The sequence below is a fragment of the Enhydra lutris genome, unplaced genomic scaffold (assembly GCF_002288905.1).
Source record: "Enhydra lutris kenyoni isolate GAN:26980312 unplaced genomic scaffold, ASM228890v2 scaffoldscaffold8, whole genome shotgun sequence".
In the NCBI taxonomy this organism is placed as follows: Eukaryota; Metazoa; Chordata; class Mammalia; order Carnivora; family Mustelidae; genus Enhydra; species Enhydra lutris.
In genome coordinates this window covers 39,700,748-39,721,209 of record NW_019154092.1, presented here as the reverse complement: position 1 = coordinate 39,721,209, position 20,462 = coordinate 39,700,748, and the positions used below count along the sequence as shown (strand labels likewise).

The window sequence follows — 20,462 nt, the reverse complement described above, 5'->3', positions numbered from 1 at the left end:
AATACTTTAAGACATGGGATATGAGCCATAATAGAAGGGGACATTTTAAGTGTATATTTCACCTCTTCATGACCCTCCAAGAGATGGTGGATCATTAGTTGGGTAGCCTTGCTCCCCTCCCCCCACTCCCAGGACCGTCTTCTGATGTTCTGACTGATAATTAGCTGGAAGCTTCTTTCATTCCTGCTCTTTAGGGAGGATAGGTGTTCTATGCTGACCGACTGACCCTTTGACTGTGCTGATCAGCAGATAGTGGCCAAGGTGGAGGGGCTGGACCTTGATCAGGTTTCTAGATGGTTCCTCCATAGGGGATCTCGTATAACATGCTTAAAGACACAGACATGAGGGGAGCTCGCCCTGCCTGTGGGTGCTGGTGAGCTGTGGCGCTTTTGGCCTGCTGCCTTAGACAAATGTGTCACCTGCCCTGCACGGCGCAGTGCCTGACTTTTGCCGTGGAGATAACTTTTACCTCTCTGGGGTTCTCTTTAAATGTGAGAAAGTGCCCCAGATATTCCCAAGATGTTGGGGTGGATGCCTGGTCAGGGTCACTCTCTTCTTTCATAGAGCCCACTCTGACAAAGGTGGGCATGAGAAAAAAACAGGGACAGGACATTGCAAAAGAAGGGGGTGGACGACGGCCAACTCAGAGTTGTGTGGATGGAAGATCCCAGATTCAAGTTCAGTTTCTCAGTGGTTCCCAGTTGGTTGGTCAAAATCTCTACATCTGACACCTTAAGGAAACCGGGCATCAGGGCCAACCCTAACATTTCACCTTTTGGTTTCCTCTGTGTCTGATTGCCAGGTCTTGGGGATCTATTGCTGGACATGGGGAGACAGGTTTTTGTGTCCCTTCCACCACTGGAGGTTTCCAAACCCCAGCCACTCACATTCCATCTTCAAGATTTTTGCTTTATACAAGTACAACAACTTTCTTTATTACTTACTTATTCTTCTTCTTAAGCTCACTTTTGACAACTTACCATTGTCTTATAAGTGTATTTTAAAAAGAAAGTGCGTATTGCTATCATAAAAAAGAACACCTGTTATCATTTGCTGTAAATATCAGGTATACATCAGCACGTATCAAAACATACACAACAGTAGATAACCCTCCTGTATCACCATTAGCATCCCATGTGCTGCCAGTAGCGTGCAAAATGTATGCTGGGGAGCACTACCAGCCCTGTTCTGTGAGGAAGGGAAAGTAGAAATGGGGAGGAGGGGAGGAGAGTGGAGAGCTTGTAAGATACATGGGTTCTCCTCTTCCTGATTCCTGGCTTCATTCCATCCTTACCATATTTCTGGGGGAGGCAAGGTGAAGGAGGGTGGGCAGGTGTTGGTTACGCGGATGAATTAACTGATGCTCAGAGAGGGGGTGATTCATCTAATATCAAGCAGCTGACCACGGATGGAGCTGGTACTAGGATGCAGGGCTCCTAATTCTCAGAATAGGCTTCCTGCCTGTTCCCTGGGCAGGGCAATCAGCCTGGTCCCTAAGAGATCAGGGCCTGAGGGCTCACAGCTAGGGCTCATGGAGGGCAGGGGGACCAGTCTCCTATGGTCACAGGGATCCCTTTCACCGTGTGTGTCCACACCGGTTGCTTCTCCGACCTTGGCTTGAATCCAGCCTTCTTGAGCGGTAGACAGCTCCCAATCACCGAGCTCAGCCATTCCAGTGCTAAGTGGCACTGGTTGTCAGAAAGATCTGCCGGAAATTAAGCCCCAGACAGTCTTGTCTGTTGCAGTCCACTGCTGACAAACGCCCTGTACGTCTTCCTGTCTGCCCTTCAGCCGCGTGAAGACAGGCTGCTCTTGGCCTCTCCTCTTGGGGCACATGTCCAGCCTGCCTCCCTGAGCAGTTCTGGTTTGCCAGTGCTCCCCAAGAATGGACTTCCTAGATGAGTACACAGTGTTCCAGATGGGGCCTCCCCAGAAGAGTGCAGACGCCTCCCTGACTCCATCAACCTACTTCCTTTTTAAAACTATTACTATTGCAGTAAAACATACATGAAATTCATTATCTTAACCATTTGTTATGTCTAACCATTTGAATGTCTAATTCAGTGGCATTAAGTAATTTCACATTGTTGTACGACTGTCACCACCATCCATCTCCAGAACTTCTTCATCTTCCCCAACTGAAACTGTCCCCATAAAATAATGGCTCCCCATTCCCATTTCCTCCAGCTCTGGGGAAACTCTGCTCTACCTTCCATCTCTATAAATTTGACTACTTAGGGATCTTATATACGTGGAATAATAGACTATTTGTTCTTTCATGACGGTTTATTTTACTTTAGCATAATGTCTTTAAGGTCTACCTTATAGATGGGAACTTCATTTCTTTGTAGGGCTGAATAATAGTCCATTACATGATAGACCCTGTTTTGTTTATCCACTCAGCTGTTGATGGACATTGGGGTTGTTTCTATCTTCTGGCTATGGTAAATAACGCTATGAACGTTGGTATACAAATAGCTATTCAAATTCCTGCTTTCATTTCTTGTGGGTACAGACCCAGCAGTGGAATTACTGGATCAGGCGGTAATTCTATGTTTAACTTTGTGAGGAATGGCCATACTGTTTTCTACAGCAGCTGCATCATTTCACATTCCCACTAACAATGCATGAGGGTCCCAGTTTCTGTATATACTCACCAATGTTTTATTTTCTGGGTTTTTAAAAATAATAACCGTGATTTGTGATGTCGAGCATCTCTTCTGGCGCTTATGGGTCACTTGTACATTTTCTTTGGAGAAACGTCCCTTAAAGTCCTTTGCCGATTTTAAAATTGGGTTGTTTGCTTTCATTGCTGAGTTGTAGGGGTCCATCCAGAATGTATTTGTCGATATTAACCTCTGAGCTGGTGCGATTGATTCACAAAGATTTTCTCCCATTCCATGGGTTGCCTTTTCATTCTGTTGAAAAGAGTTGTGTTGACGCATGAAAGCTTTTAATTTTTATGAAGTCTAATTTGTTATTTTTTCTTTTGTTGCCTGTGTTTTGACGTCACATCCAAGAAATTATCGCCAAACCCAATGTCAGTGAAGATCTTGCCCCATGTTTTTTTCTAAGAGTTTTATACTTTTACTGCTTACTTTTAGGCCATTGGTCCATTTTTAGTTAGTTTTTGTATACAGTAGGAAATAAGGGTCCAATTTTTGTGTTTTTGCATGCGGAGATCCAGTTTTCCTAGCATCATTTGCTGTAAAGACTGTCCCCTCCCCATTGAATGGTTTTGGCACCCTTGTCAAATATCTTCTGATCATATACACAAGGACTTATTTCTGGATTCTCTATTCTGTTCATTGACCCAAATGTCTGCTCTTAAGTCACTGAACTGTTTTAATTATTGTAGCTTTGTAGGAAGTTTGGAAATCATGATGTGTAAGACTTCTAACCTTGTTGTTTTCTTTTAAGATTGTTTGGATATTCAGGCGCCCTTTATGTCCTGCTTCTTATAACCAATCCTGCCTTTCCATTAACCCAATATACCATGGTGACAATACACCACATTGACTTTTCAGTCAAAGGGCTCTTACTCCCCTGGAAGAAAAGATGAGAATGCTGTCTCCACCCCAAGTCCTCAATTCTTGCCCAGGACTTCAAGGCTTCTGGACAAACAACCTGGATTCTCCTGACTCATTCCCACGTGAGTCAGCAGGAGTGGGTGTCCCATTCTTGGCTGGCTCCCCTCCACATCTGAGCCGAATGGTCCAGGAGACTTCACACCTCCTGATTAATAATCTCAGACATACATATGTCCTATTAGGGAGTTAGAAGCCATCTTTATGCTTAGAGTGGGTGTTAGGGGTCCTGGCATTCTTCTGGGGCCTGCAGAAGGCTGGCAGCCACTCATTCAGCATGTCTGGATTGACTATCCCTGGGAATACAGTCTTGGCTATTGAAGAGCTCCAGAATTGTAGTGAATTTTCCAACCCACCATCTGCCTCTTGGCATCTCCCCATTGCCATGGATGTCTGACACTCTTCCTAGAGGATTTCTGTCTAGAAAGGCTTCCCCTCTTGACAGTCCAGAACCCAGAGAGGCACAGTACCTGCCTTGACATCTGTACACTGAGGTCTGCTGGCCAGAATCTCAGAACAGTCTCCCAGGCCTTGAACTGAGGCATTGCTATTAGCAGTTGTCATGGGTCATGCCCCTCAACTCCCCAAGCTGCTCTTAAATGCTGGGTCTGGGGTAAGGATATGGTCCTGGCACTCCAGTTGCTTGCAATTCAGTGAGGACACAGACTGCCACAGTATGAGCTACCCTCAAGGAGAGGGGAGGGCATCACATGGTTCAGAGCTCCATGTCTTGAGACATAAGGGTCCTAGGTTCAAATCCCCCAAATACTACCTTCTAGCCAGGTGACCTTTGGACAAAATATTTCTATAGTCTTGGTTCTTCATATGCATACACTGTACAAATCCACAGTGCCCCTAGGAGTTGAGGTCTATTATTGTCCCCACTTTACACCTATATCAAGGTCAAGGTAAGCATGCATAGACCACCTCCCACCTTGCCCTCTGTTTCTTAGTCCTGGACCAGCAGCTCCCATTTCTCAACTTGTTTGCTCAGATTGTGTTGGCTCCAGTGTCTGGCAGACTGTGGATCTGAAAGCTGTTCTCTCCAGCACTCATAAACCATGAGGAAGTTTCAAGGGACCCATAGGAAATGGGTCTGAGGATGAGACATTCTCTCCCCACCTGCTCCCTGATGGTGGCCTGGAAGCCAGACTGCTGACAGAGGTTTCTGGGGTTCATGCCCTGTCCCCTCAAGCCCCACAGGACCTAGGAGCCCCAGAGTCCTACCTGACTGCTGCCTGGAAGGGTTAACCTTGCTCCCAGACTTCTGCGTTGAGCCGGTTAGAGAGAAGACTGCAACAAAGCAGATTTCAGGGTGAGAGGAAATATCAGAGCCAGTTCCTCCCCCCTCCCCATGTGCTCTCCTTCGTCCTGTGCTTCACTTTCCAGCACGGGGGGGGGGGGGGGGGGGGGGGGGGGGGGGGGGGGTAAAGCCCCAGGCTCTCCGGAAAGCACTGCCTGCTCCCTCACCTTGGGTTCTCCCCCTTCAAACTCTGGAGAAATCGAAGTCTGCGCCACCCACAGAAGTGTTTTTTCAGGGGTTCCCCCAGCCCAGCTGCCCACCAGGGATGTGCAGAGAATCTCTTGGGCAGGGAGGAGGAACTTTTCAGCCTGCTCCCTGAGATTTAGACATGATCTGGCTAATTTACAGCCAGAAGAAGCCACTGTGGCTATAGGGGTGGGTTGTAAGGTGTTTTAAGATGGATACACAGCTGAGACAGCCCACGTCACCTAGACAGCTGTTGGCCTCTTTGGGTGCTAACTGCTGGATATGTGTGTCTCTGGGCTCTCCAGCCAAGCTCAGGTTTCTCTGTGTTCTCCCCACCTGGTGATTTCATTCATATCTGCCAGCCTGGCCACTGGGACTCAGGGGCTTGAATGAGATTAGTAAGAAACAGGCTCATGTGTGTGTATGTGTGTGTGTGGTGGTTGGTGGGAGGTCATATGTAGACCGTGTATGAAGACCAGCAGCACAGGTGGGTGGAAAGAGATCTACCAGGGAATGGGGGTAGATAACTGGCTTCTAGTCTTGCCTTTCCATAACTGGATGCCTTAGGTAGGTTACTGGTTCCCTCTGGACTGCTTCCTCATCTTACTAGAAGCTTGGACTAGATGTTCTCTGAAGTCCTTTGTAGCACTGGCTTTCTTCTGGTGTTCTGCTAGCTAAATGGCTCCTTGTCTCCCTTCCCTGGCTCCAGGTCTCCCACCCCCTCAATTCAGTCCCTGAACCTTGATGTTGTTACTTCCGGTGTGACATTCTTGGGGCCCAGCGCTCAGGTGCTATTGTGAGTATGGAGCAGAGTTTCACGGGCTGAGAGCACAGGGCTGCCCATCCCTCCCACCGCAGGGCGGCTCAGGACACATCTCTGAGGCCGGAGTGGGCCAGACCTGATTAGGACAGACCCTGCCTGGCTTTCTCACTGCTAATATGATGTCACTTCCTGCTTTCTGGCCAAGTAATTGTCCTCATCTCAGCACCAACCCACAAACCCTCCCACCTTAAAAAGCACTGAGATGATCACGTGGCTTAAATTAGTACTGAGCCCACACCACATCACTCGGGGAAAGTTCTGCCAACTTGGCAATGCGACAGGCCTCCGAAGCCAAGAGCTGAGTTCCAGCTGGCCTGGGGGCTGCTCACACCCCAGGGTTGTCAGAAAGCAGGCACAACAGCTCATCACGTTTCAGACCCAGGCCTCGCAGGCGGCAGAGGAGGCCCTTGTATTCAGAGTGGCTGGGTCATTCCAGCCGGAATGGCTGGCTTCAGAAAGTGGGTCCTGCCCCTCCCCTTCTCCCAGCTGAGCCCACACCCTAGGCTTCCTCTGGGACAACCCTTTCCTTAAGGAGGATTTATCTTCTTTAGTGTGTTAATAGTAAATATGGCTGGAGCCAGTATTGTGCCATGCCACAGAGAGACAAAAGGGCTGCTTGCAGAAGTAGCATCGGCTTGAGCAGGTGGGCCAGGAGCGTGGGGGTGGCCGGGAGGTTGGGAGGGGTGGATGACCTTTTGTCCTGACTCCTAGTCTGGCTTCCTCCCTCCTCCCTTCCAGCTTCCCTCCCTCCCTCCTTTCTTCCTTGTCTTTTCTTCCTCTTTTTCTTCTTCCTCCCCCTTTCCTCCTCTTCCTCTTCTTTCCCCTTCCCTTCTTCTTTTCTTCTTCCTCTTCCTCCTCCTCTCTCTCCTCTCCTCCTCCTCCTCCTCCTTCTCCTTTTTCTTCTCCTCCTTCTCCTTCCCCTTCTTCCTGTCCTTTTCCTTCTTCTTCTTGATGGAGCAAATGGGACAGGTAATGCTGGGCTGAAAGCTGCCCAGAGGCCAGGGAACAGGTAGAAATGGGATTGTGTTTGTCCAGCATAATCACTATTTCCACTCCCAGTGATTTCATCAGGCAACTGGGTTATAATTTCATTACAGCCCACATGGTGCGGCACAGTGATTATCACACAGCTCCAGATGTGCACCCGGTCTTGGCAAGACTGTGCTGGGCATGGTGCCCACAGTGCATCAGAAGAAGGGATTGGACAAGAAAGGGATCGTGATTAACATTTTTGGGGCATGGGCAAATTTCGCTGACCTCAGGTGGATAGTGATGGGCTTGCTAGAGACCGGCCTGGTGCAGAAGCAAACGCAGCACACAAGCAGCCCGGCTGATGGACGCAGAAAGCGCCCATCATGGCGGCTCTGCCAAATAACCCAGCAGCCCCGACTTACTCCCACATTCTATCAACGATACCGATGAGCAATCAAATAATTGATTTTAAAAATATAGCTCTCTGGGCGCGCCTGGGTGGCTCAGTGGGTTAAGCCGCTGCCTCGGCTCAGGTTGTGAACTTAGGGTGCTGGGATCGAGCCCCGCATCGGGCTCTCTGCTCAGCAGGGAGCCTGCTCCCCCCACCCCCCCGCCTGCCTCTCTGCCTACTTGTGATCTCTCTCTCTGTGTCAAATAAATAAATAAAATCTTAAAAAAAAATAGCTCTCTGGATCAGAAAGCACAAGGAACTATAAACCCTGGGTTCTAGTTTTGGCTTTGCCACCAGTAGTGATGAGACCCGGGGCAGAGCTCCATTCCACTCCCATCTTCAGCTTCTTCCTCTGTAGTGGTTTCTGAGGGTCTTTTTAGGATTAACAGAGTGCATGACTGAGGAGAGAAGGAGAGATCCAGGGCTAGCCCTCCTCCATGGGACAGAGGAAACTGGCTTTTGGTGTCCTCCCTTCTGCTGTGGATACTTCTTTCTCATCACCCCCCCCCCACCACCACCATACTTAGCCTTCTTCTGCACAGTGCTCATCTCCCCGCTGTGAGCAAGGTCCCTGGACCTCCCATTCTCTGCCGTCCAGACCTGGCTCTGCCACTCCACTAGTTGGGTAGGGCAGGAGCAGATGTCTTAAGCTCTGTGCCTCTATCTCTTCATCTGTAAAATGCGGATAATGTGAATTCCCACTTCATAAAGTGGTTGAGCTGATTCACTGGGGGAAATGAACATAAAGACTTAATGCAATGCTGGCTGTAGAGTAATAGCTCAGTAAATGACACCAGCATTGCAGTGATTGTACTTGTTACCATCCTGATGTTTTCCCTTCTTCTTCCCCCACATCCAGGCTTATTATGACTCTGAGATGCACAGACTCAAGATTATGGCCTTTCAGAAGCCCCTGAGTGCCAGGATCCCCTCTAGAATCCACCAGTCTCATCTAGACAACTGGAAATAGACTCATGACCTTGATTTCAGTGGAAGCCTGCAGGGAGAACCTCTCTTCCTCACTCTTTTCCTTCTCCCTGATGTTTCCCCTTAACCCAGCTCACACATTATCCAGACCCCTCTGAGCTCTGTTTGCTGTGGATGCTGTCTGGGAATCATTGTTCCCACAAACCCTCTGGAGCTGGGCCTGGGCCCACAGACTCAGAGCCGTGAGGGTTTTGGGATGGGGGGAGGAGCTGGGCCAGTCCTACAGCGCTCTCCTCCTCTGAACTTCACAGCAGCTCCCCGCCCACCCCATCTGCTCCCACCTAACATTGCAGAAAATCGTCTCCGGAAAGAGTGGGAGGAAGAGAACTGTTTCCAGTGAGGAATATCAGAGAATTTCAGGACCGGAAGGGACCTTATCAACTCTTCCTCCATTTTTTAGAAGAGAAAACAGAAGCCTCAGGAAGTTAAGCCACTGGTTCTTCGTCACCCAGTGTGGGCAGAGCTAGTGCCCTAGGCTCCAGACGTCACCTTGTGCTCTTCCAATATCATTCAGGGTTTCAATGGGCACTTGTTGGGAATATTCTATGGCAGATCCTTTGCTCAGGGTAAATATGTACAGGTCTTTCTCTCTAGGAACTTAGAGACTAAAAGGAGACAGTCAAGCCAGTAAATAATCAGTGCAAAAAGATAGAATGTTCTAAATAAGGAATGACCTAGAACAGTGGAAGCATAGATGAAGGAGGAATCAGGAGGGCTTCATAGAGGAGGTGATGCCCAATTGAGACTTCATAGTTGAGAAGGAGTTTGTTGGGCTTCCAAACAGAATGAAGTTTTCAAATAGGTGTTTATAATAACCTTTTTCCCCCCTATTTGTAGAGAGCACTTTCTCAGATCTGCATTTTGTATGCATGAAAATTGGAACTTATAATACAAACATTGCCTTGGCAATGATCCAGCTGTGGGTGACCATTCCAGCCACCATTGGTTTCCTGATGGACCCTTGCCCTGAGCTCCAAGTGTTGGCTAGAGTGGAGCAGGGTGTTAGAGAAAGGGTTCCCACCTACCTGGGCTCGATATTTATCTGGTGGGCCCCTGCCTCTGTCTTTTCTCTTCCTTAGTCTAGTCCTCAACCCTCCCTCTAGCTGGCCTGACCAGCAAGCTCAAAGGTTTCTGGTACCAAAGCCGGCTCGAGGGTGGAAGGGTGTCTATCAAGTGTGTAGATTTTCCTTAGGCGTGTCTTACCGACTTGTGGTTCTCAACAGCTCCTTCTGGATTACACGACTTATTCAAGTGTTGGCTTTAGGTGACCTCAATTTTCAGTTTTCAATTACAAGGGAAGAAGCATTGCTACTGTAAAAATTGTCATAAGTATAAATAAGCAAGAAAAAGAATAAAATCTTCCATAACCCCATTATCCCAAAACGATAAAAGCTAATTTTTATCGGACACTCACTCAATGTCACACATTGTTCTAATCATTCTCTTCTAATCTTCACAACACTGCCATGATGGATTTATTATTATTATTATTATTCCCATTTTACAGGGGAAGCAAACTAAGTCACAGAGAAGTGATTTGCATAGAAGTGATGGACCCAAGAATAAACCCAGAGGCTTGAACTTAATTGCTATGTTGGAGAGCCCTGGAGAGACTGCTATTAACATTTTGGCAAATTTCCTTCCTTTTCTTTTTTATGCATGAATGCATTAAACACTACCTACCGATCAAAGGTGGTACTATATTACAATCAACTTTGTAAGCAGGTTTTACCACTTAATACTATATAATAACATTGAACAATCTTCTAACCCATTATTTTAAATGGCCGCATGGGTGAATATCATAATTTACCCCCGTGATTGCCCATTTCGGGTATTTTTAGGTTGTTCTCAATATTTTATTACTAACGATGCTGTGATATGCTGTGATAGACATCTTTATAGGTCATTTATGAACACAATTATTTCCTAGTGTAAATGAATTGTTATGCACAGGGATTGGGTTGTTCATTCAAGGGGCTTGTAGAATGGTAAGCCTTCTGACAGGTATTACTCTGCCCTCCAGGAAGGCTGTGTGGCATTCTGGTTCCTCCAGCAGGGGACGAGAAGTGCTGGTTTCCCAGCAGTGGAGTGGAGTCTGGGGTGGAAAGGGAAGAAATGGAGCCAAGATTGCTAGGGCGTGCAGGTGGAAGGAAAGTGTCTACTGCAGAGCAGTGGGAGCGGGAGCCGAGGAAGGTGAGTGTCTAAGGGACGTGTGCAAATGGCCCTCCAGGGCTTGGCAACGAATTGAACGAGGGTGTGAGCACATTGAGCTAAAAGGAGCAAAAGCCTACCTACTCCGTAGCCTTTAAGCCCCTGATAACAACAGGCTTATATCACAGTGTCTTAGGCAAATATACTAGCGGTCCGTGATGTGGCAGTCAAACGAGGGACGGAGTGGTTTTTCTTGATTACCACCCAGGAGCAACCGTTAATGATTAAGTAATGTTTTAGTGTCCTTGTGTAACAGGACTCAGCATGGGCTAGAGCACCGGCCAAAGGGCCAAAGAAGTAATACACGCCTGGAGAGTTCTGGAGGGGAGGACCACAGGCTCCCGAGGTGGGCTTTAGGCTCGACCTGGCCAGGTGGGCGACATGACAGCTGATAGAGAACCTTCCTGCCCAGACCTCTTGAGGCCAAACCCGGGCTTCACCCTTTCCAACTGTGGCAACTGGATTAGGTTTCTTAACCTGCTCCTTCCATTGCTTTCTCAGCAAGTGGTGACCACAGTAATAATATGGTCTGTCATAGTGAGGATGACAGGAGGAAGAGATGTGACGGGCCCATGTCGGTCCTCCGTAAGCATCAGAGGCTCTTACCACTTTGCTAAGTGCGTGTGTCCTTAGGGGCCGGAAGGTTGAGGGCATTATCCGGGAAAGCAGAGACGTTCCAGTTCTAATTGAAGAATCAGGTGAATCTGGGTGAGAGATGTGGACCTCTGGACCGGAGGGAAGGAAGAGGAAACTTTTGGAGACAGCAAGGGGGGTGGTAGACTCAAGGCTCTGGACCTGGGAGGACGTTCCCTGCTCAGTGGCTGTGGCCCAGCCCCCAGCACAGGGTCTGCCGGGGTCCGCCGACACTCCTCCCCGCACCCGGGCAGGCCTGAGTCAGGGGCCTTCCGTGGCTAGGGGAGAACATTCTGCTCATCCTCACTCCCGGGGCAGCCCCGCCGGTGTCTCTCACCCGGTTCCGTGTCCTCCTCCGCGGTGCGGGTGAGATCTTGTTTCTGCAGCGTCTGGCTCCGGATGAGCGGAAGCGATGGGTGCCAGGGAGCAGCTGTGGACACGCGGGGGGGGGGGGGGGGGGGGCGGGGGGAGAGGGGGCCAAAGTCAAGTCCCGCCAGTCCCCTGCCACAGCTCGCCCCCTCTCACCCGCCTGAGTGAATGAAGCCACGTTCTAACCACCCAGGACCTGAGAATGCACGAGGCTGGGGAGAGAAACGCGGGGCGTCAACTCAGCCGCGCTCCATTCATGATTCCCTGCTTCCTAAAAAAGCGCGGGCCACGTGAGCTGCTGGGAGCCTCGGATCACGTTGGGTGTGGGATGGTCCCTTCCTTGGCAAGCGGGACCGAGGCTTGACTTCTGTCATCGGGAACGTGATGAGCAGCTGAGCCCGGCTCAGCACCGAGAACTGGGGGATCTGGCCCACTCGTGACTGTGCCTCCCCACACCCTCTTTCCCGGACGCCCAGGGTGGCTCTCTCAGATGTGTCCTGTCGCTGATGTGTGCTGACTGTTCCAGACAGAGCGCAGGCGAGGCTGTGGAGGCGGCTGGCGCACCAGGCGCAGGCGGCAGCTCAGGCCTGCCAGGGCCTGCCTTTTCTGGAAGCCCACACAGGCAGCTTCCGGTTGGCCCACAGGGGACATGGTTCCTGTTTGGAGGGAGCAGGGCTGTGCCTCTGCCATGCAGGCTGCTGAGGAAAGAGGGGGCAAGGCTCGGCTGGTAGATCCCCCGGGCAGGGCAAGCAGGGCACAGACAACCCTGTGCTGTGGCCTTCAGGTGGCCACCTGTCTTTAAGCTACAACAAATGCCATCCCTGTAGTACCCCAACTCAGTTCTGTTTGGCTCTGGAAGGTACCCTGGGATTATCTTAATCTCTGGTGTGTTTCCCTTATTGTATATTGTTCACATCAATCCTCAAACTACTTTGGCTTCTTTGAGCTCTCACTGATATTCAGGGAAAGGCAACCACTCTCTGAAAGGTAGTGTTGCTGGGTTTGGATACACAGGTTGTGCACTGCACAACTGAGACTATGTAAGGAGACACTTTTCACATCATAGAGGTTGTAGGTTTGTGTATTTACTATGACAATTATCCAACAGATGGCAGTAAAGTGTCTTGAGGAAGGAAGCCTTTTTCTAATTTGTAGAAAGGCACCCTATGAACTAATGGGTACCCACTGAAAGGCCAGAGAGAAATCAGTTCAAGGGAGAACGTTATAGCACTGATTAAACCACAGGCCAACCCTAGAACTGTCTTGGGCAACAAGTCCTGGGATCCATCACTAGGCCCTATTGGTCCCACGCTTGTTCAAGAAGGACAGTGAACTTGCCAGCCCCTCCTCCAACCTGACCTTCCATCTCTCTTTCCATCTCTGCTCCTTGTTCACCCTCAGCCAGGTGGGGAGCTGAAGGCACAATGCCTGAGGTTGCAGAACTGATGCTTCCATCTGTCCCCACCTTGAGGACATTGCAACCCCGGGCCCCCATTCTCCACTGCACTCAGGAACATTGAGCTCAGCCCAGTCACCCAGCATTGTAGGGGCAGGGAAAGCTGGCCCTCACTACCCACACTGGGCACAGGATATGTTCCTTCTCACCCCTTGCAGCCTGACAGGAAAAGGGTAAGAGTTTCCCAGTCTTCAGAGCCTTGCGCTGCTTAAGCTAGTGATCAGAGTGTGCTGTGCTCCCCCTGACCAGCAGCTGGCCACGCCTGCACCAAGCAGCTCCTCTCCCATTCCAGGCCACCGAGTGGAAGGTTGCCTGCGGTCCCCTGCCTAGAAACACAGAACAGTGCCCAAAAGAACGAGACCCCTTAGAGCAGCGGGCGGACAACGTCAAACAGGATGTGGGCCGACTACGTATAGTTTTGCGAGGACCTGGAACTAACAAAGATTTTTTACACTTTTTAACGGTTGAAAAGAAATCAAACAAGAATAATATCTAATGACACAGGAGAGTCCTAGGAAGTGCCAACATCCGTGTCCATAAATAAAGTTTATTGGCACAAGGCCACGCCCATTTGCTTTTACGTAGTTTTACGCCGTGGGCCGCGCCTGCGCCAGAGCGGGTGCCCTTTTCCCCGTCGTCTCTGTGGGCAGTTGCAGGTCGGCCCGCCTCCAGAGCGAAAGCTCTTTTTTTTTTTTTTTTTAATTTTTATTTATTTATTTGACAGAGACACAGCAAGAGAGGGAACACAAACAGGGTGTGGGAGAGGGAGAAGCAGGCCCCCCACTAAGCAGGGAGCCGTACTGGGGGTTCAATCCCAGGACCCTGGGATCATGATCTGAGCGGAAGGCAGAGGCTCAACGACTGAGCCACCCAGGCACTCCGGAGGTTCCTCTTTGTGACCAGTGATCAGAAGGCGAGTAGTAGTGGCTTTACTGTGTCCCGGAGCCTGCGTCGTTCTCTTCACGGGGTCCTCACGCAGGCGTTTGTCCTCTCGCATCCGCTCCAGAGGAGTGAGTCCAGGACAGGAAGGAATGCTGAAGGAGGGAGACCGCTTTCCCCCCGTTTTTATTACAGCGGATTATTGCAGTTCTCGTAACATCGTTAGTTATTGCTGGTCGACTCTCGCTAGGCCTAATGTAGAAGTTAAACTATATCACAGTATGGCTAGGAATAAATTGGAAATAACCTAGTTTCTGTAGGGTTAGCCAACCCTGCCTGCCAGGGTCGCAGGCATCCGCTGGGGTCTCCGTGGTAGCCCCGCAGGCAAGGGGCAGGGGACTACCCTATGGCCCATGGCTGCTTTCATGATACTCCTGCAGAGCGGAGTCCTTGCAGTAGAGACCAGATGGCCTAGAAGGCCTAAAATATTTACTATCTGGCACTTGACAGAAAAAAATTGCCTACGCGTGGCATAGAGAATGAGAGGCCATGCCATATTCTAGAAAGAGCCCTGGCTTCAGAGACAAGAGCCCTGGCTCTGAGGCCCCTCTTGCATCATTTAGCAGCTGTGTGTCCCCGGACAAGGAGCCTGGCCCCCTGAGCCTCTGTTTCCCCGTCTGTAAATGAGAACGGCAAGAGTATCTGTCCTGCCCGTATCGTGTGGCCGTTGTATGGTTCCGATGACATCAAGAACATGCAGGGGCCTCGTGAGCTGCAAGGCCTGGATGACCGTTGAGTATCACTTGCCCTGAGCAAGGGGGCCAGCCCTGGCCATCCTGTTTGAACTCTTTGCTCTCATCTGCTTTCTCTGGCCCCCGAGTTGTTTCCTTCTGGCCTCTGGGGCAGGGATTTTTGCCGGGCTGGGACCTTCCCTCTGGCGGGTCCTTTCACCAGGATGGGCATTTTGCTCTCACACGGACCATCAGATCTAAGGGGTGAGTTCAACATATACAAACCCACTTGTGACCAGAATGGCAAGTTTGTGCTCATTGAAATTCTGATCACGGGATACTGGGGGGCTCTCATGACCACTTGGGAGGAAGGCTTGATGCACTGTGCTGACAGTGTGCCAGCCGTGAGAGAATGAAGCCTTGCTTTTAGCCCGTCTTGCTCTTTCAACAATATACGCACTTGATCACAATTTAGGGTTGGCGCGGGGCCCTAGGCCTTGTTTGGGAAAACGGCGCCTCAGATAAGATGGGGTTCTGCTTGCAGAGGAAATGTGGAAGAAAAGCAGGGAGAACAGTAATATAATGAGCCTCATTGTCCATCTTCAGGGCCCTTTAAAGAGCAGTTTTCTGAGGTGTGTCTGCCCCCCGATGCTGCTCGCACCCCCTCCCCAGGGTGATAGGAGGTCGTCTGGTACACGGGCATTCTTCTCCTCACCCAGTCAGCTACATGGGGACCCAGGGCCCCATCTTGCCATAGAGAGTTCTGCAGAGGTTAGAGAACAGTCCAGCCTAATTCCCTGCATTCCCTTCTGATTTTCTGACCCCTGGGCTTGGGCCCCTTGTTGACCTCAGCAGGAAAGTTCTGGAAGCTCCTTCCACCCTTGTCTCTTTTGTTGCCTCATTTCAGACCCTAATGCCTACTTCTCTGGACTTTCCTGGGACGGGGATGCTGTGTGTTCCCAGAGCCCTGTGTGGGATCCTGCTCCCCAGGCCTGCGTACACCAGCCTGTGACTCCTCCCTTGCTGAGAGCCCCCCCCCCCCCCGCCCCCATTTCTTGGCTTCCCTCTCTCATCTACAGGCTGCCTTGCCTGGTCAGATGTCAAGGACTTGCAGACTGAAAGGACCCTTAGTGTTCTCAGATTCTCTCACCTCTGGCTTTTTCTTTATAGCCTCCCTGACAGATGGCTCTCCACCAGTGTGTTTGTCACAAAGTGGCTGCTTAGATGTCTCTAGGGATGGGAAACTCACTCCCCCGAGGGCATCCCATGCCTTTGTTGGACAGCCCTAGCTACTAGAAAACGTTTCTTTAGGTGAGCTAAAATATCCTTCTTTATAATTCAAGTGCTAAGTCCTATTCTGCCTTCTGGAATGATGCAGAATGTCTGCTGCTCCTCCCCCAAGGGCTCCCCAGCCCCCCTCATCCTTTCCTCCTGCTGCGCTGCGCCCAGTTCTTTCTGGAGTCCCATCGCCCTCTCTGACTGCATGATGCTCAGCAGTGGCCTTTAGGTCCTCCCCGGGCCCCCACCTCATCCTGGCATCACTGGTTGGGGACAACAAATGGAGGGTCTTCCTTCTCTTGTTTTGGATCTCACCGAGTGAGGTTTGAGGACAGAATTGCTACCTCCTGGCTTGGGTTCTCAGGAGTTTAAAGATTAGCCTTCCAGGCTGTGTCTAAGGGGGGGTGTCTCTCTGTGTGCCTTGCAACACTCTACATCGTGTCATCATCTCTAGATGGCAGCTGCTGGGCAGGATTCAAGATAGGGACTGGGGGAAATGAAGTTTTCTCATTATCTCCCCCAACTCACTCCTTTGTCCTGAGTTACTTCCCTGGGACTTTGAGCTTTAGGAAATGCCAATCAAGTTGCTTTCCAACATACTTGGTGAGATTCTAATATTGCCCAGCACTAAGCTAGGGGCTGTTTGGGTTGGGGGGGAGGGGGCTATGCATGAGAAGGAGGTCCTGCCCAGACCTTTTTTAAGTTCTTCAAGAACTTGGAAGCCACACCTGCAGGAAACAGCAAACCACATAAGACGATAGATGGTGAACTTGGAAATCATTGACACAGACAATATGGCAGAGCCCAGGAATGCAGAGGAGAAAGCCCCTGGTGGCTAGGACATCAAGGAAGGCCCTAGGGAGGAGGTGGGTGGGCAGAGGGCCTGGAACTCTGGGCCTCAATTAAAACAGTTCAAATTTATTTTTATTGAGGTATAATTGACATAAAACATTATATTAGTTTCAGGTATACAAAATAATGATTTGCTCTGTGTATATATTGAGAAATGAGCATTACAAAAAGTCTGGTTAACATCCATCACCACATATAATTATACATTTTTTCCTTGTGATGAGAACTTTTAAGATCTACTCTCTCAGCACCTTTCAGATAGGCAACACAATACTATTAACTGTAGTTGCCATGTTGTACATTACAGATCATGATTTATTTATCTTACAACCGGAAGTTTGTACCTTTCGACCCCTTTAGCCCATTTCATATACCTCCTATGCCCCAATTTTGGCAACCACCAATCTGTTGTCCATATCTATGGCTTTGGGGTTGTTTGCCTTTGTTTAGAGGATTTTTAGGGGTATTTTTGTTTTTTTCTTGTTTGTTTTTTCGGATTCCACATTATCCGTGGAATCATGCTGTATTTGTCTTTCTGTGACTGGCTTATTTTAGTTAGCATAATACCCTCAAGGTCCATTCATGTTATTACAAATGTCAAGATTCCCTTCTTTTTCATGGCTGAATAATATTCCTGTATGTGCGTGATTGTCTGTCTGTCTTTCTTTATCTCTCCTTCCATTGATGGACACTTGGGTTTTTTTCCCTTGTCTTGGCTGTTGTAAATAATGCTGCATTAAACATGGGGGTACAGATATCTTTTAGAGTTAATGGAACAACTCTAATTCTTATCAACTTCACATATTGTGCATAAGAAATCTGAACAAAATTGTACTACATAAAAAATAAAAAGTCACTGAAGGAAGGGGAAAGGGATGGGAAAATCGCCTCAGCCCTTAGAATGGTTAGCACCCAGAGAGAGTCTAGAGGAGTTTTCCTTCCTGCACAGCACAGCAATCCCTGTCCTTTGCTCCCCACTCTAAGGCAGGCTCCAGTTGGGGAGACCTAGGCAGAGCTCAGCCTTTTGTCTAGTTTACATTGAGCCCATCCCCCTCACAAGGCCATGGCCGGGGCTGAGGCATTTGGGGGTTACAGTGCATGGGGTTCTGTGAATGGGGGAAAGAAACGGGAAACCATATAGATCTTTAAGTGAGGTAACCACTAGGCATGCATTTGCTGGTACTCTTGGTGCCTCTAGTCTTTGAGTTGGTTATGGCCCTGACAATTTACATATAAATTCGATTTTCATTTGCAGAATGTATTTTCCCCAATGCATTTTTACACTGTGATGAAGTGTGGTAACAGATTGGAGAGGGCAGAGTAGATGGGCAGTGGGCCCAGTAAGAAGCCGTTCGATATCCAGGGGAGATCAGCTGGTGGTCTGGTTCAGTGAGGCATCTGGATTGGGACTGATTCATGTGTCCCAAGGCAGCATGTTAGTAGATGAAAACAGAAGTTCCGTCTACCTGATGTATGCTGTGTACACCATTTAGCAATGACCATTTGACTTTTCTCTTCAGCCTTATTGAGATATAAGTGACATGTAACGTTGTCTAAGTTTAAGGTGTACGGTGCACTAACTTGACACACATATATCCTGGCAATGACAATTTGGAACCAATGTCAAGCAGCTCATTTCTTGCTGTGTTCTTGACAGCAATGGTGACACTCAGGCTCTGTTGGAGGGATGGGTAGGTGGTGCAGTAGCTACCTTGGGGCCTTTGCTCTTCTCTCTTCAGGATCCTAAGAAGCTGAGGCTTTCTCTGTCTTCATTTCCAGGTAACAAGTATGAAGTCAAGGTGTACACTGGTGATGTCATTGGTGCGGGGACTGATGCTGATGTCTTCATCAATATCTTTGGAGAGTATGGAGACACAGGTAATGGATTTGAAATCCTTTCTTCCCAAGCTGTGCCCAGTTCTGCTTCTTAGGTGGGCTCTTCCTCCCATGCCTGGCAGAAGAAGGCAGCTCCAGTCTCCTCTCTTGAGCTGCAATTTTCTTTGTGGTTGTCCATGGCCTTCTGTGATGTGTTTTCAGAATACAGTGTTGGGTTTGGGGTCTATTTAAACTTGTCCTTCATCCTAGATGATGAACAGACCCAAGCTTTACATCAGCAAGGAACTCATTCTCACTTTATCTCTTTAAGCTCCATGGCCATCTTGTGTTATATTTTGAACATGGCTGGGCATGGCCTGACTCAGTGCAGTGGTTTGGTGCAGAGTAGAATGGGGCCAGGGATAGATAATTAGACTTGTCTTCGTAAGTGAACCAAGAACTGAGGACACAAGCATGACCACAGGTATCGGGAGGACATTCAGGCCAATAGAACTGAGACAGGTGGTTCTCTCCTGCTTCCTCCAAATTACTGAAATAACGTAGGAGTCAGAAAAGCTACTGAGATCTGAATTTTGGATGTGATATATTAAAGAATTCAAAATGCATTGCTGAACTTAAGAAGAAAAAGAGAAATCTTCAGGTGCCAGAAATGAAGAGGGAACTCAAAACCAGAGTATTAGGTATGAATCAGTGCCTCTTGGAAGGAGGGGGCTTTCATGTTCAGCAATCTACGGGATAGATTTTCATACCCCTTTGGGGCCAGAAAATAAGATTGTGTCCTGCATGAAGCAAGATAGGCCAAATTAGAACCACAGGTAAAGCCAGGAGTCCTGAAGGTTCACAGGAACATCTTCAGTGAAAAAACAGGCCAGGAAATGTTTGCTCATCAGTACAATAACCATATCTCTGCAAGGGCTCTAGATTAAAAAAACAGAGTTGTTGAGAAATTGATACATTCTGCTTACACTTGAGTGGACTTAATGTCTGATTTTACATTGCAAGTATGATTTGGGGACCCTTCCTCCCCCAGGCTCAGAAAATTGGTTCCACATCAGTAATACCCTTGGTGCTTTCAGAAGCATTTGCAAGACCGCATGAGATTCCCAAAGATAAGGTACTAGAGATGAGTTCACTTTCCAAAACTACAAAATACTCAAGGACATAATCCCCCATGACTAAACATCAGTGGACACAAGAGTCAATAATGTTAAATGCTCAAGAATTTCAGGTACTAGAGTAATCTGAGAAAAGCTATAGTTTAAACATGTTTAAATGGACTACATACATGAACAAAACAATTGAAGGAAACAAGAAGACACCATGAAAAGCATAGAAAAAAATATAGGACATGAAAATATAGTTACTAAATATAAACACTTAATTCATGTGTTGAACATCACAATTAGAAACCACTGAATAGAGACTTATGAACTATAAAATAAATATGAGCAAAATACTCGGAGAAGAGACATGAAGAGTTGGAAAATACAACTGAGAGGTCATGATTCATGGAGGACAGAAAAGTTCTGACAGATGCTGAGCAGGAATTCCAATAAAGAACAGAATAGGTGAAAGGAAACATTTGAAAAGATAATGGCTGAAACTTCTTCAAATTTGAGCAAAGGTATGAATTTTCAAATTAAAGTAACAGAAGGAGGCACTGAGCAGGGTAAAAGAAAACAAATCCACATTTAGATATATTGTGGTGAAACCAAAGGCAAAGAGAAAGATCTTAAAGGTAACCAGATTTGGGCATTTGAGTGGCTCAGTGGGCTAAGCCTCTGGCTTCAGCTCAGGTCATTATCTCAGGGTCCTGGGATCGAGTCCTGCATTGGGCTCTCTGCTCAGTGGGGAGCCAGCTTCCTGTCCTCCCTCTCTGCCTGCCTCCTCTGTCTATTTGTGATC

General features: G+C 48.6%; 1 protein-coding gene across 1 annotated transcript in view; it reads left to right on the top strand.

Annotated features, from left to right (window-relative positions):
• The window catches only part of LOC111142652 (lipoxygenase homology domains 1), a 151,372-nt gene that overhangs the window by 17,625 nt on the left and 113,285 nt on the right, over positions 1-20,462 (top strand). Inside the window, exon 5 of the mRNA XM_022495969.1 lies at positions 18,501-18,599. Within this exon, the coding sequence (XP_022351677.1) occupies positions 18,501-18,599 (99 nt within the window). The remainder of the gene's footprint in view (positions 1-18,500; positions 18,600-20,462) is intronic.